This window comes from Melanerpes formicivorus, unplaced genomic scaffold (assembly GCF_026170545.1).
Source record: "Melanerpes formicivorus ecotype bairdi unplaced genomic scaffold, bMelFor1.0.p_v2 SCAF_2, whole genome shotgun sequence".
Lineage (NCBI taxonomy): Eukaryota > Metazoa > Chordata > Aves > Piciformes > Picidae > Melanerpes > Melanerpes formicivorus.
Window position 1 is genome coordinate 36,479,898 of NW_027142354.1, and position 15,863 is coordinate 36,495,760.

Below are 15,863 nucleotides of genomic sequence, written 5' to 3' on the forward strand. Positions count from 1 at the left end.
GGTTTATACTTCCTCTTTGGCTGTATGGGAAGAGCACATCCATGGGAAAGGACAGTGGCTAAGAACGTTGTTTGGGCTTTCTTCTTGAGAAGACCTTTGTTTTCATAGTCTCAGCTAACACTGCTTTCACCTTTGCTATGAAGCTGCACCTCCAGAGTGATGCTGCCTCTGTGGCTGCTTCATCTCCTATTCCTCAACAGAGCCTGTACCCTGCAGGGTGACCCCAGATATGCCTTGCCACCCGGGAGCAGGCACACCTCTCCCGTCTTGGGGCAGTCAGCAAGCCTTCACACAGCCACCCTGAGCATGGGTGTGGGGTGCTTGGGAAAGGGAAGAATTTATGGCAATTGTTTTCTGTCTTTCTCCCTTGGCGTGCCATGAGATTAACAGACATTAGCAAATGCCTCTTCCCAGAGTGCTGTGACAAGACGAAACGTGCCCAGACTGGCACCTGCAATCTGTTTCCCTTGTGGTCTTTGATCTGCCATTGCTGAAGGTTAGAAGACCTGAATGGTTCAGAAACAGACACTTCCTTGGATTTGCTTCCAAATGCTAGGAGCAATTTGTATGTGTCAATAGTGTTTTCTCTCCCTGCCGAATTTAGTGAGGGCTAGAGGAATTCTTTATTAGTAGTAGTATTATTTGTTTGTTTATTTTTATTATCATTATTATTTGTCTTACAGAAGAAGCCAACTGTCTTGATCAAGATTGTAGCCCTTACATAGAATACTCAAAAAATCTCCTAAGCTAAATTTCCCATAACTGACCACAGATACCACATAGGGAGTTTCCCTTATCCCCTTGGTTTAAATATACTTTCTCCAAGACTTTCTTCAAATTAAAAATGTACAAATAAACAAACTCCTATTTCCCATACCCCAGGGAAGAGCATGAATATTTTAATAGGCTTGAGTATTACCCACATACATCCCAGTCTCTAGTATTTGAGTCATTTAATTTACCACTGAAATGTAGTTACTGCTGGAGGCAAATACACCAAATCCTTGCACAACAGAGCAGAACCCGCCAAGAATGCATTGCTGTAGAAGGATGTGCAAATGTTTCTGAGTTTCAGCAGCCAAATCGCTGAAGGTCCTGGTTTGGATTTAGACATTACATCTGACAGAATACTTCAGCAAAGCCAATGTAGCCAGAACCACTGTTTCTGGTGGAAAATCATCAGCTTCCTTACAAATACTATTCAACATTTTACTGATCTGCAGTAATGGAAGGGAGAAGAAGGGTGAGTGTGTCCCCTGGTTCATTTGATCAGCACTGTCTAAGGGGTGACATTTACAAGCAGCTTCTTGAACAATGTGGAAGTTCTTAGGTCCATGACGTGAGTATTCTTTGGGAAATCCCAGCTAAAGGCATGTCTCTTCATGATTAAAAGCCAAGGAAAGCCCTCATGATGCAAAAAGTATTGTATTCCTGTTTGATTCAGCTGCCATTTCAACAATCAAAGCACCTAAAAACCTGAAAGGAGCAGTACTAAAGATAATATTTTTTAAAAAACATGGAAAACTTGACAGCATGATATTTCAGTCTCTTGGAAAAGAATTTACCGCAGACCTTGTGGAGTCCACAGTGCAAACAAATTTGGTGGGTGCACTTGAACATGCAAATAAACAGAACCGGCTTTTCAGTTAGAACTGAAGCCCAAAGAAGAGAGTCACATGCTGCCAGCCCCATGAAAACACTGGATGAGCACAGGTAGCCAAACCCTGCCTCTTGTACTTGACATTGTGCTTCAGGAACAGTTCTAGTCTGACTCCAAAAGAGAAAGCACATATATATACATATATACACACATAGATACCCACACTGTATTAGACCCATGGCAACACTGAAGTACTCTTTGATGTTTGTAGCTCAGTTCAATAACCTCCTTAAGCAACAAGATTTTAGGTGTCATAAAATGGGAGGAAGTAATGCTCACATCCTATGCAGCTTTCTTAATTAGATCAGACCTGCATTCCCAAGTGCATAAGCAGTTTATTCTCTGAAACAGGAAATCCTGAAATTCAGACTGAATTTCAGAATTTCAGAGCATACTAGATTCAATTTTTGTTGCCTGTTTTAACATTTTGATGAGTTGTTCTGCTGTCAAGTAAGGCATCAAACAATGGTGCACATGCAATACAAACTGAAAAACCTAAGTGATCCATATTTGTTTCATGTGAAATCATTACTTGAGAAGTAGCAAGCAAAACCTTTATAGACTGGGCTAATTGATGCCAAGGACATCTAGGACACAAGATAAGAAAACCCTTGTTCTTATTAAAGAACTCTGAGTTTCTTCACTCCATCTGTGCTTCACTATCTTCTGTCTGTGTGCAGAAGAGTTCATGGTGTCTTCTTGCACAGAGTTCACTTAGCTGGAACTCCATGTTCACCATTCTTGTAACTTTGTCTGACTTTAATCATCTGGTCTGAAATTTTCTATCCCCCCAAAAATTCCATATTTTACATGGTATTTTTTAGAGATGTTCAGTCAAAAACCAGTTGAATCCGTCTATGTGAACAAGGAAAAGAAATGTTTATATTAAAACATGGTGGTCACCTTTAAAAAGTTTTGTAGCCACAATCTCTTATGGACTTGACATCTGTCAGGTTAATGTCTTTCTCCCACATCTATGCATTTTGCTCCTCTCTTGATAATTCACTCAAATTTGGCTTTTCTAGAACATCACAGGTAGCAGGTCAACACCTTCATCCCTACAGAACATGCTTCTGCCTGTGACTGAAGCAGACTTTGCTGTCAGCTGTAGCCCACAGCTGTTTTGGGCCAGTGTGTGCCGCTATTGTGAGCATATAAGCATACCTGCATTTCCTAAAATGGCAAATACTAAAACCATGGAGTTAATAAATTAATTGTGCTACAAATTCTGTACCACCACTTCAACACCCAACAAAGTTTGAAAAACAAATGACAAATACAATATTACTGTGTGTTGACATATTAACAATATTGCCCCTAATCAATGTTTAATTTTTAATCTTTGGAGTGACCTAGTACATCATACAGGCTGCAAGGTTGTTATACTTCAAAATAAAGATGGACTTTGATAACAGCTCTTGGTTCTGCAAACTTCAGAAACAGTAAGGATGCAAGGCTGTCAGATGCCCCAGGCAGCCCCTGTGCTAAAGACGGAGAGTGAGCAGGAACAACGGTTTGCCCACACATCACATGTTGAGGACAGATACAATAATGCACATCTTGAATAGTGCTTAAACTTTCCTAAACATTGTCATTTCATTCATCTTCTTCAGAGTGCTTCTTTCAGAGTATTTCAATAAAAAGCATTTATATAGTATAAATACGAAGACATACACACACAAAATGCCATGGGTGAGTGCCCAACAGTGTGTAAACTAGATTTTACTCATTTGCCTTGCAGCAGAAGGCAGATTAAAAAGGCTCCACACAGGGCAGCCACAAAGGGATCAGCACTGTGCTTTCCTCTCAGACAAGACTCAGCTTTGTGGTTTCATCTTGCACTGTCAAGAACAGCCTGCAAAGTTTGGAAAGAAATATTGTAGGCATTTGGCAACACAAAATTTAAACCCATAATCAGTTTTGATGCCTGAATTAAGTCTAATGATGTTGGATTTGGTGATCTTTGAGATCTTTTCCAACCTTATTGATTCTATGATTCTGTGATGTGTCCCCATTTTCTGTTATCATACCTGCATGTTAGCTGCAGACTGCAACATACACCTTTGATTTGCAAGTAATGTGCAAAATGAAAATAATTAGAGAGGCTATAATCCAGACTAGCATTGAGCTGAGCCCTGGCAAGTACCAGGAGGTTTCTTGCCTTCCCAGAGCAGCTAGAGGAACTTGGCTCAGATGTAGGAGATCCATTTAGGCTTTTCAATAGCAAGGGAGAATTAAAAATGGGAGCTGGAAGTCACTGGGAATACAGGGAAGAGTGAAAGTCTAAGGAAAGCTGTACTCAGCACTGGTTAGGCCACACCTGGACTACTGTGTTCAGTTCTGGGCCTCTCAATTTAAGAAGGACATTGAGACTCTTGAACGTGTCCAGAGAAGGACAACGAGGCTGGAGAGAGGCCTCGAGCACAAGCCCTATGAGGAGAGGCTAAGGGATCTGGGATTGTTTAGCCTGGAGAAGAGGAGGCTCAGGAGAGACCTCATTGCTGTCTACAACTACCTGAAGGGAGGTTGTAGCCAGGTGGGGGTTGGTCTCTTCTCCCAGGCAACCAGCACCAGAACAAGAGGACACAATCTCAAGCTGCACCAGGGGAAGTTTAGGCTTGAGGTGAGGAGAAAGTTCTTCACAGAGAGAGTTGTTAGCCATTGGAATGCGCTGCCCAGGGAGGTGGTGGAGTCCTCATCCCTGGAGGTGTTCAAAAAGGGATTGGACGTGGCACTTAAAGCCATGGTTTAGGAGTCAGGAGGTCTTGGGTGACAGGTTGGATTTGATGATCTTTGAGGTCTTTTCCAACCTTATTGATTCTATGACTCCAGGATTAAGAATGCACAAATATATGAACTTTTTAAAGTATACCACAAATGCTTTATTTTAGGGCACAGTGAGTAGCCTAAATAAGTAAGCCTGAATCATGGAGCTGCAGGTGGCTCCTATGTGTGCCCAGCACACTGGGTACCCCTGAGGATGTGGCTCCATATGTTTTGCTTGTATCTCATGCTTGGCATAACAGAAAAACTGACAAACTGGGCAGAGCCAGGAACTTGCACCAGACATGATCTCATTATCATCTACACTCGTGGTACACCAGTCTAAGTTTAGTGTCAATGTCATGTAGATAAGACTAAATAGGCTGGCGCATCTATACGGTGCAGCGCGGCGAGCACAGGTGGTGGCTGTAGAGTCAGCTGCCCTGGGGTGATGCAGTGTCTGGACAGAGTGGCTGGTGCAGATCTGCTCCTGATCTGAAAACACTCAAAAGTATAATGACCACTCTGCACTGTGAAGAATTACATTATAAACATAATCTGTACAAACCGCTGTAAGCACAGAAGCTTACAGGTTTGAATTCTGATTGCAATGTGATTGTTTTAATGATGGTTTTCCTGACTTACAGTAGTATTGTTGAGACTAGTCAAATTCCAGAAAGATACGGCACCTGAGCAATTTTAAGCAGCCTGAAACAATAGGATATTGCATTTGTTTAAGTTTCCAAGTGATGTGTTTTACAGTTATGCTACTTGTTTCTTCATTTTACAAAGTATTGTGCAACCCTCAGAAACAATCAGAAACAGTATTGCCAAGGGATTCTTTACTGAAGAATGGCCTGGATCACTCTGTAAAATGTAAACAATTTGTACAAGTGTTATACTGAAGCAGTCCCACTTGGATATTTTGTAAAATTAAGAGAAAGAAGGAAAATACACATAATTCTAGGTATGGGAAAGAGACAAAGAAACCCACTGCGGGAGGGCTGTTCATGGAAAGCTGCAAAAGGAAAAGGTAAGGAAAGAAAACAGTTCAAGGTCATGTCCTTGAGAAATTCTAGCTGCTGTTTGTGAGGATTTACGAGCACCTTGCCAGTGTCCAAAAGAGAAGCCAATGGCTGCCATAGTCACAGGAAAAACAGAGAACTTAGTCTGTGAAGCTTTATTTAGGTAAGTAATTCTTAATATTTGTAAAAAATCTCTTGGGAGTTTTGGACTTTTCATGGAAAAGATAGGACTGTGGCAGAGAGAGACCATTTTCCTCTGAAAGAGCAAACAAAAACTCTCCAGGCTGTGTAATTCCTCTTCCTTCATCCTTTTTTTTACCTCCACAACAATGGCTTTTTCCACCTACATAGAGCACCTTCATTCAGAGTGATAAAGGTACTGATGTCCCCACAGACTTTGTCAGTCCCCTGCATTTGGCATTCCTGTCAAATCAATCATGATTCCAAACAGATTAGTCCTGAATGCCTTTCCTCTAATCTGAAACCCATCCACTTCACCCCTTCACCTCCTTTTCTCTTCCATATCTTATATCAGGTAGGGTTTTCTAGGACTCAGAAACAATTAATTTTAGGTGGCATATGTTTTCGGTCATTCAATCTTTTATGCCTAATAAAACTAACCTTGACTCAAGAATTTGAGACTGGCTTCAGTAGGACCTGCATCTGAATTAAGCTGCCAGAATCAGAAAAAAAAAAACCAAACCCTGCATTATCTAAGAGCTAAAATAATAAAATAGAGGTAGACACAAGGACAATTTGTGGAATGTAACAGAGACTAAGGGCCTGATCATTCATTGCCTATATTTTGTACCACACTAATGCACTGGTGTGATAAAATGCTTCACCCAAGCTATGCTTGATTGTAAGGGACTATTCAAAGTCACACAGAATCAGAGCCTAGAAAATTGGGTGATCAGTTGTTGCATACAGTAAAAATAATACTCAGGCTGTAACAAATGCAGGACAAGGACAAGTCTATAAACATGCTGGTTGCAGAGCACGTAGTACAGGGAGACCACCTGGTGCTACCACAGTAGAACAAAACATCTAAAATAGATTTTCCTTTCTCTCCTGTCTAATAGTAACAGAGCAGATAAAAGTGGGGGGTAGGAGGGGAGACAGGAGGTGAGGAAGAAAAAATAAATCAATTCATGGTTTGTTACAGCATTAAAAAAATAGTACTAAGACTTTGGATTCCTGGGCTCACAGTACACTGAAGTTACACTCAGTAAACAGATGAGAAACAGTGAGTTGGGTGCAGGGCTGTGAGCAGCAGAGGTAAGAAATGGTGCAATGTGTCACCCTCCATCAGGACCATGATGAGGTGTTCTTCCTCTTACCAACTGCAACTGGAGTTTGGGCACCTTGAGGACACTGCTTCTTTATAAACCTAGATCTACATGGGGGCTGGAATGGAATCTGTTCTGCTGGATCCAAAGTAAACAGCAATCTCTCACTTTTACTGCAAAACAACTGGTTTAAGTGCTGCATCAAAGCATGGATCTAGATACTTGCTAACAAGAGCTGTAATGCTTGGGATTTAGGTAACTGATTACCACTACCAGGAAAAAGGCAAATCACCCTGCTGGCAATGGGAAACGCCCAGCACTATAATCCAGAGTGCTGGTGGATCTAAGACAAGTGGATCCAGTGCCTAGAACACCTTTTGCGGTAAGAAGCCCATGTGTCTTCTTTCACATGTGACTGATGATAGTGGGAAGGGTGGCTGTCATCGGGATGAACCTATTTTTGCTCCCCTTTGAAGCTGGGTCATGTACTGGGTGGGATTTCAGGATTCTTACAGCTCACCCCAGAGATGGGTCTGGGAAAAGGGAAGACCACTTTTCTTTTCCCCCTGGCACTGCTCAGAAAGAGTTGTTTTGACACCTCTGTCACTTGGCAATGGTAGGAAGAAGCACAGTGCACTCTGAGGCACACACAGAGAGATGGCTGATGCTGATCTGAGCAAGAGGCAGTACCGCTGACTGGAGAAGCCTAGAACAGTGACAGCAGCCAGGATTGCACTTAGCAAAGACAGAAGCAGCAGTCTGGCCAGGTTTGGGTTCACACCCTAAACTGGGCTGACTACCAACATCTAATTTTTGTCTAATCCCTAAATGCTACAAAACCAACTCATTTTCTTCTCAAGAAATGATTGTCAAGAATCTGAAATAAATGATGGGGGGTTAAAAAGTTTTGCTTGGTACAGGAAAAACAAAAACAAAGCAAGAGCGTTCCGATTTCCTCGGGAAGTTTCCTTGATGCCTAAGGGTTGTGCAGCCTCAATTACCCTCAGGGCTCCAGAAAGCCGAGAGTGGGAGCTTGGCGTGCCGTACCCGTACGCCTCTTACCTAACCCCCTAGAGCGGGCAGAGATGCCAGATTGAGGAGTGAAAAAGTGCCGTGAGCGGCAGAGAAGCGAGCAAAGAGAGGGGGGCGAGGCTAGAGGGCAGAGGGGCCGGCCGGGGTGCGAGCTGCCCGGCGCTTCCCTGCCTTCTTTTCCCCCTAGCCGGTGTCAGGTATTGCGAGGAGGGGTAGGGGCCCGGGGAGGAGATGGCTGGAGGCTTTCCAGCCCCAGCTCACGCAATGCAAACTCTGCACGCAACGGGGAGGCGACAGGCGGAGGAGGGGAAGCTCTCCGGCTTCCTCAGCCCCCAAGATGCAGGCGAGACTTCGCCTCTCGACAGAGAGGGCTGCGGAGCCCGCCTGCCACTCCGCTCCTTCCTGGAACCTCCTCCGCGAAAACTTTTGGCCCCTGCCATAAAAGCCTTCACGGCTCAGCCTGTCCACTTGGCGAGGGCTCAAGGGCAGCTGGCAAATAGCTGCGATCCCTGAAGCCAGAGGAAGGGCCAGGCAACGGCGATTTGTCAGCGGGACTAACTGCGGCCCGCCAGCAGCGCTCCGCGCCGCGCACCGCGGATGCCGGCGGGTTTAAATCCGCCAGTATCGATGCCAGGCGCCCAGGCACGCCTGTGCCGACTCCCGCTCAGGAGGGCAGCGGGCCGTAATCCCCGCGCCCTCTGAACCGTTCGCCTTCACTCCCTGAAGTAGGCTGGGGTGGCCCCATCCCGTCTCCTAGGCCAGCAGGCGAGTGGGAGGGAAAGAGGGAGCGACAGCAGCTCACTCGCCACCGGCTTGCGGGGCTGCACCGGGCAGGTGGCTGCTGGCGGGAGGGGCTCCGAACGGTTAAAGAGTTGGGAAGGTGATAATAACTGCGCTGGGAAGGGGTGCAGTTGGCATTTGTCTGCACATGACCTACCAAGCTCCAGGTGACAGGAACCAGGACTCCTAATGAGTTTCCCAGAGTCTGGGATTTGAACATCGTCGTCGCCGCTCTCCTTTCGGGGCTGCCCGGCTCCTCCATCCTCCCCGAGGTATCGGATGCAAGCACCGTGCAACAGGTTAGTTCTGCTATGGGCACCCGGCGTAGAGGTGTTTTTCATCCCTCCTTCCTCTCGCTGCTTCAGAAAGGCTGGAGCAAACGGTAGGGGTGGGTGGTCTCCGGGCAAGGGGTTGGGAAGCAGGACCAGTCAGCTCTGCCATGCCGGGACCTCAGGCACACTCTGCAGCCCATCCCCGGCGCCGCCGGCCGCCAGCCTGCGCTGCCGCGACGGGCACAAGGGTGCGGGGAGAGGAGGGAAAGACTCGGGAAACAGGGAGCTCCATCCCTACATGCGGAGGGTTCCTCTTCGGAGCAGCGGAAAGCTGCGACGGCTGTGCGTGGAGCCTGTTTTGGGCTGGCACCCTTCCGCCGGGAGCAGCGATGTGCAGCGCAGGGATGAACCTGTTTCTATCTCACAGCGGCCGCCCGCGTCTGCGGAGGCTTCTCCGGCGAGAGCATCCGTCTACCTCCCCTTCTGCCTCCCTGTGCCGTGACCTTCTGGGTCCTGCGCTGAAACTTTCTCTGGCGGGATGGTAGAGAGCAGCAGCCTCGCCGCCGAATATGGTTTTCATCCTTTATTGAGCGAATGCCTATTGACTGTCGAGTATCCCTTGTATTTCGCGCAGGATACGGGCAGGCTTTAGGCACAGGAGAAGGGCAAAGCACGAACGCATCCCGCCACAGAACGCCAAGACGGCTGCCGGCGCTGCCCTCCGCCACGCCAGCGCGTCTCCTCGCCTGCCTGGACGTCTCCTTGCCTGAGGGCGACGGGGACCTTGCCATAGGATCGCTCCCCGCTGACTTGCCTTTCCCTTTCCCTTTCCCTTTCCCTTCCATCATGGCCCTCGAGAAGCTTGGGGAAGCCCTGCGCGGCATCCCCCCCTTGCAAAGCTCCCTGCTGCTCCTCCTCTGCCTGCTCGCTGCCATCCACCTGGGCAAGGTCCTCCTGCAGCAGCGCCGGCGGCAGGGCCAGCGCCGGGCGCCGCCGGGCCCTTTCCCCTGGCCCTTAATCGGCAACGCGGCGCAGCTGGGCAGCGCCCCACACCTTTCCTTCGCCCGCCTGGCAAGCACCTACGGCGCCGTCTTCCAATTGCGCCTGGGGCGCTGGCCCGTGGTGGTGCTGAACGGGGAGCGGGCCATTCGCCAGGCCCTCGTCCGCCAGGGGGCCGCCTTCGCCGGCCGCCCGCCGTTCCCCTCTTTCCGGCTGGTGTCAGGCGGGCTCAGCCTGGCCTTCGGCGGCTACTCGGAGCTGTGGAAGCTGCACCGCAGGGCGGCGCACGCCACGGTGCGCGCCTTCTCCACTGGGAGCCCTGCCACCCGCCGCCTGCTGGAGCAGCACCTGGTGGGCGAGGCGCGGGCGCTGGTGGCGCTGCTGGTGAGCGGCAGCGCCGGTGGCGCCTTCCTCGACCCCTCGCGGGTCCTGGTGGTAGCCGTGGCCAACGTAATGAGCGCCCTGTGCTTCGGCCGACGCTACAGCCACGGCGACGGCGAGTTCCTGAGCCTCGTGGGGCGCAACGAGCAGTTCGGGCGGGCTGTGGGAGCCGGCAGCTTGGTGGATGCGCTGCCCTGGCTCCAGCGCTTCCCCAGCCCCGTGCGTGCCGCTTACCGCGCCTTCCGCGACCTCAACCGCGACTTCTACGGCTTCGTCCGCGGCAAGTTCCTGCAGCACCAGCGCAGCCTGCGCCCGGGGGCCGCTCCTCGCGACATGATGGACGCCTTTATCCGCCTGCAGCGGGAGCAGCCGCGGCTGCAGCTCGAGCACGTGCCCGCCACCGTCACCGACATCTTCGGCGCCAGCCAAGACACCCTCTCCACCGCCCTGCAGTGGCTCCTCATCTTCCTCATCAGGTAGGTGCCGGCGGTGCTCCGGCCTTGGGGTCGCATCCTGCTTAAATGGCACTGCGCGGGCTCGGCGGTAAAAGCCGGCCCAAACAGCTGTCGGTGCCGTTCGCCCGGGGAAGAGCTAGGGGAGCGGCACCGCCAGGGACCCATCACTGGGGCGAGTGTCAGAGGGAGCGGACGGCCCGAGTGCCCGGTTACCTCAGCAGTTCTTGATTAACTAACACGGAAGCTCCAGAAAACCTGCAAGGAAAATATGAGAAAGAAAAAACAAACAACCAAACCAAAACAAAACAAAACAATACATCCAACAATAAAACCAAACCCAGACACAACCAAACCCTACTTGGGCAGTAGAGTGCATATAGAGAGCCTGGCAAAAGGCAGCCCAGTAAAACCCGAAAGTAACAGTTTTTACCAGGTCAAGATCAAGGAGATCATAGGAACAGGATAACAACTGCTTAAGCTCAGCGAGATAAAGAGTTCGTGCACCGGTTGACAAACCCGCTATTATGTTGATTTGCCAGCAGTGTGTGTGCCTTTATTGCCATGGCGTGACTAGGGGAAAGGCCGAGCTGCTGGGCAGCCAGCGGGTGCGATCACCCCCCTTCTATGCCCTGCCCTGGCACCAGCTTTTCCAGGGGGAAAACATCAGCTAGGGCGGGTGGTTTAATAGAAGGTGGTGTAACACTGGTTTTCTTGCCAGCCCAGACTTTTTCTTTCATCATCTGCATAATTTGTAAGCTTATGCAAACATTATCTGTGCAGCTGCTGCTTGGAAAACAGGCTGGTATTTAACACTTTAAGCTAAGGGTATGATGCCCAGTGTGCACATAACTTGTTGGGTTTCTCCCCATATCCTAGATTTGTCTAGCATTTGACATGCAGGTTTGCTGCAGCAGGAAAAAGCAAGGGTGTGGAAGCCAAACTTAAAGTAAATAAAGGCTTCTTGGAGGAATGCATGCTTTTAGGCAAGCAAAACAAAAAATAAGTGAAATTTACTGGTCTTGTTTAGTTGCTGCTTGGTCTTCCAAACTTCCAAGACAGTTATCTTAGAAGACATTATAAAGAAAACATATTTTGATAATGATTAGAAAAAGTATTCACAAACCAAGAGCGGGATGTACATAAAGCCATCCTGGCAGTTATTAGCAGGGCTTTTTTTCAGCTCAAAGACCTGCAGACTTTCATACGTATGCTGTGGGTCTAACGATAACAAAGTCTATGCTAACTTTTAGAAGTCACGTACAGAGCTGTAAAGCCCAATTCTTGCTCCCACAGAAAGCTCAATATTTAGAAGAGACAAGTAATTTTAGTTTTAGAATGAATTTGCAAAATTGGATCAGAATATTCCATTTCAGCACTTTTTATGTTAGTTTCCTTTTTGTAAGAATCAGTTACACTTGATAGTCAAGAGAAGACGTAACAAATCCAAAATGTCACCATTGCTTGGGAAGTTTGGGGTTTTCTCTTGCAGGTCTACATGTTTTTTAAATATATTTGAAGTTAGACAGCATTATTTAGGGTAAAGGTGAGGTTCTGTAAAAAAAATGCTTTCATCAAAAATTATTTAAAGAATTTTAAAGTATTATGTATGGTCACATCTTACTTTAAATGACAGGTATCCAAATGTGCAGGCTAAAATGCAAGAAGAAGTAGATAGGATTGTTGGAAGAGACCGTCTGCCATGTGCTGAAGATCAGCCTCACTTGCCCTACATCATGGCTTTCTTGTATGAATCCATGCGTTTCAGCAGCTTTGTGCCTGTTACTATCCCACATGCCACCACAACCAACACCTTCATAATGGGCTACCTCATTCCCAAGGACACAGTAATCTTTATTAATCAGTGGTCAGTGAACCATGATCCAGCAAAATGGTCCAACCCAGAGGATTTTGATCCAACAAGATTCCTGGATGAGAATGGATTCATCAATAAAGATCTTACAAGTAGTGTGATGATTTTCTCATTGGGAAAACGTCGGTGTATTGGAGAGGAGTTATCCAAGGTACAGCTCTTTCTCTTTACCTCCATACTGGTGCATCAGTGCAATTTTACTGCTAATCCAAATGAGGACCCTAAAATGGACTTTACCTATGGGTTGACCATTAAACCTAAGCCATTTACCTTGAATGTTACACTTAGAGATACTATGGATTTGCTTGATCAGGCTGTTCAAAGACTGCAAGCAGAGAAAGCAGCCAATGAAAATCAGCTGTCTGCAAATGCCTAAGCAACAAACCTTGCATCTAAAGATAAACCCTCTCTCTCTTTTTAGACTTAAATAAATTATAGTTTATTCTGGTGATTTTTTTAATTATTTTTTTTAGTAGCCAATATTTCAAATTGCAAGAGCAGGGAGGAAAGCTGCACAAGGTATAATTCAGTCCTCTCTTTGATTCTAGAAGGAGAGTCAGGGGAATAATTTAATATATTAAATGATAAAACATGCAACTCAAAAGTAAGCCTTTTCTTTTCTAGCTAGTTGCAATTGTAAAGTGCTTTTTGTCTATTGACTGGTTGGAGCATCTTTAGAAATTGTTTGTACAGTCTTTTCTGTTTTTCTATGCACTATGCCTTAATTCTAAGTTTGCCTTGAGTGACTCCACATCTTGAAGTGAAATCTGTTATTTAAAAAAAGGAAGGGGGAAAAAAAGGGGGGTGTGGGGTGTTGCTCAGAACACAGCAGCCTGCCTCAATTCACCAGTTCAGTCTCCTGCAAACTTCTGTAGGCCTGTAAGAGCTAGACTGGGACTGCTGGGATGTACATTAATGTCTCAAAAAGAAATGTTCAACTGATTTTTGGTAAAATTGCAGTGTCCTGCCTTTAGCATTCCAAAGTGTTTACATAAATGACTGAAAAATAAAACAGATTTGCTTATAAGCACAGTTGAAAATAAAATTCATATTTTGTGTGAGAAAGAACAGAATGTCCTAATACAGTGACTTTTCATTAAGTTTTGGAAGATCAGATTTCATGTCACCAAATGTCTGTGGTGATACAAACCATGTGCTAATCGGTTCATTAGCATATTCATGAACAAAATAGATATTTGAATTAGAAAGTTGTGTAGAGGTATAGCTGAACTTCGCTTTTCTCTAGTAAAGAGTTAATACTCCCGTCCCTAGGCACATAGCTAAGTCCAGTAAACCTCAGGTGGGCTGAGGTATTTGGAAGTGAGAATTCAGGGGTTTTATATTAAAACTTCAATGTTGCGAGCCTTGAGTGAAGTGCACAGCAAATACACACCTCCTCACTAGCTACTCTGTTGAGTTACATGGTATATCCAAAAGTCAACTATGTACTTTTAATATGACTTTCTTGAATGAAGCCTCAGAAGGAAAGCAGACATTGCATAACCTAATTACTGTACCTATCAACTGAGGAAAAAGCACTTGTAAAACTTTGGTGAGGCAAAGGACATAAAATTAAAAGAACCCAACAAACAAAGCCTCCCAAACTATTATTTTAAAACACAGGCATGTGTTTTAAATGGCCTTGAATGTCTGGGTAATATTTGTATACACAAAGCCACATGTATTTCTCTAAAAAGCAAACAGCCCTAATGTAAAGGCCTGACTTTGAAAAGTCTTGGGCACTTCTTTGGAGCTGCATATCACCTTCAATGACGTATGAAATACATCAGAAATAAGAGCACCTCACATGACTTGCCGTGTTCAACCTAGTACTAAGGAAGGTATTAACAAGCTAGAAAAATAAGGGTGCAATAACTACACAATAAAGTAGTTCATCTGAGACCTAAGCAAAGATTTGCACTGGGTCTTCTGAAAGATGACCCCGCTTAGTAATGTTGGCAGCAGTGAGAGAATTCATCTTGACATTGGGAAGAGCTGTGTTAATGACTCAGTCCTGATCTCATTAATTAGAAGCTTTGCTACAGATTTAAAAAACCTGAATCAAGCCTAAAAGTACTGCTCTGTAACCACACACAGTGGCAATATATCTGGTCAAGGTCTCTGACTTCATAAGGGATCTATCTCCCTTTTTTAAAAACTAAATTAGTTTTCTGTTACAGGTGCAGGGAACAACCTCAGGTGTTTTTTCTGAATTGTGTACAGGTTGGTGCTATCCCAGAGCTTAGCCTACACCTGTGAAAAGCTTTATAAGATCCTCACACATTAGCTCATTACCCACATTATATCAAATGCTAGTAAGACAATTTTCCTTGTACCTTTGTAAATATTGATATTTAAAACAATATATGGGATGAATAAGCTGAATAGTTATTCTAAATGAAAGGGTCACCAATTCATGTTTTAATAAAAAATTACTTGCCATTTTCTGCTTTTCCAAAAGCTTTACCTATGCATTGGCTAGTAATGCAATGTCCATTCTCTCTGCTCATGTCTGTTAGGGGGTCACACACTATATAGCTGTTGGCCAATTAACGCCTCATACAATCTGTGAAGTTACTCAACTTTAGCAGCACCCACTTAGAATGTATGCAGTTGTTCAGTGAGCTAACTTTTATGGTCATTTTGAGATGTACCATTGTGCTACCAAAATACTATAACAAATTATTCTTACACTGCCTTTTCTTACTTTGTGTACGTCTTTCTAGTATCAAAATAAACAAAATTATAATTTCTGATTTGGAAAATAGTATTATTTTAGGTATATGTTAATACACTTTTCACCTCCTTCCCATTCCTGGATTTTAAGGTTTTTGTTCATCCTGCCCTCAGCTTCTCAGGTCTGCCTGCTTGTTTAAACCCTGCCATCTGTGTTCAGCCAAGAGCAACTTCATACAGTCAGGAGATGCTGCCACACTGTCCCTGTTTGTCAGTTTCTAGGTGTTTTCCTTCTTTACCATCTGTCTACAGCTGAAGCCTAGACTCCCTCTTCAGTGTTGATAGGCACATTTTCATAACAAAACCTACCTTTGTGCTGGAAGATGCAGTGCTGATGCCCCCAGAAGCTACCACGAAGAAGGCATTCTTGGAGCTATTTTTCGAGATCGCTACAAATACTATTGATAGGATTTGAGTAGGCAACCAAAAGTTTCTGATTGGCCACATAAGCCACCAAATGTTAAGGAAAATGTTTAAGATTAACTCAGAAAATTGGCTTGTTTTTTTTTTTTTTTTTTTTTTTTTTTTAATTCTTGATTTTTGTTTTCCATCTGTTGCATTGGAGCAGTTGTTAGAAACACTCTCATTTTATAAACGAGGC

The 15,863-nt window shown here is 45.6% G+C and overlaps 1 protein-coding gene across 2 annotated transcripts; it reads left to right on the plus strand.

The window, feature by feature from the left end:
- Positions 1–8,125: 8,125 nt before the first annotated feature.
- CYP1B1 (cytochrome P450 family 1 subfamily B member 1) lies at positions 8,126–15,279 on the plus strand. 2 transcript variants are annotated; one of them, XM_068156424.1, is made up of 3 exons: positions 8,126–8,848; positions 9,249–10,677; positions 12,290–15,279. In XM_068156424.1, the coding sequence occupies exons 2-3, from the start codon at positions 9,416–9,418 to the stop codon at positions 12,900–12,902; spliced, it is 1,875 nt and encodes a 624-aa protein (XP_068012525.1). In that variant the 5' UTR covers positions 8,126–8,848; positions 9,249–9,415; the 3' UTR covers positions 12,903–15,279. The 2 variants fall into 2 exon arrangements, with proteins under 2 accessions (XP_068012525.1, XP_068012535.1); XM_068156434.1 differs by having other exon boundaries at positions 8,743–8,848; positions 9,456–10,677.
- Positions 15,280–15,863: the final 584 nt, after the last annotated feature.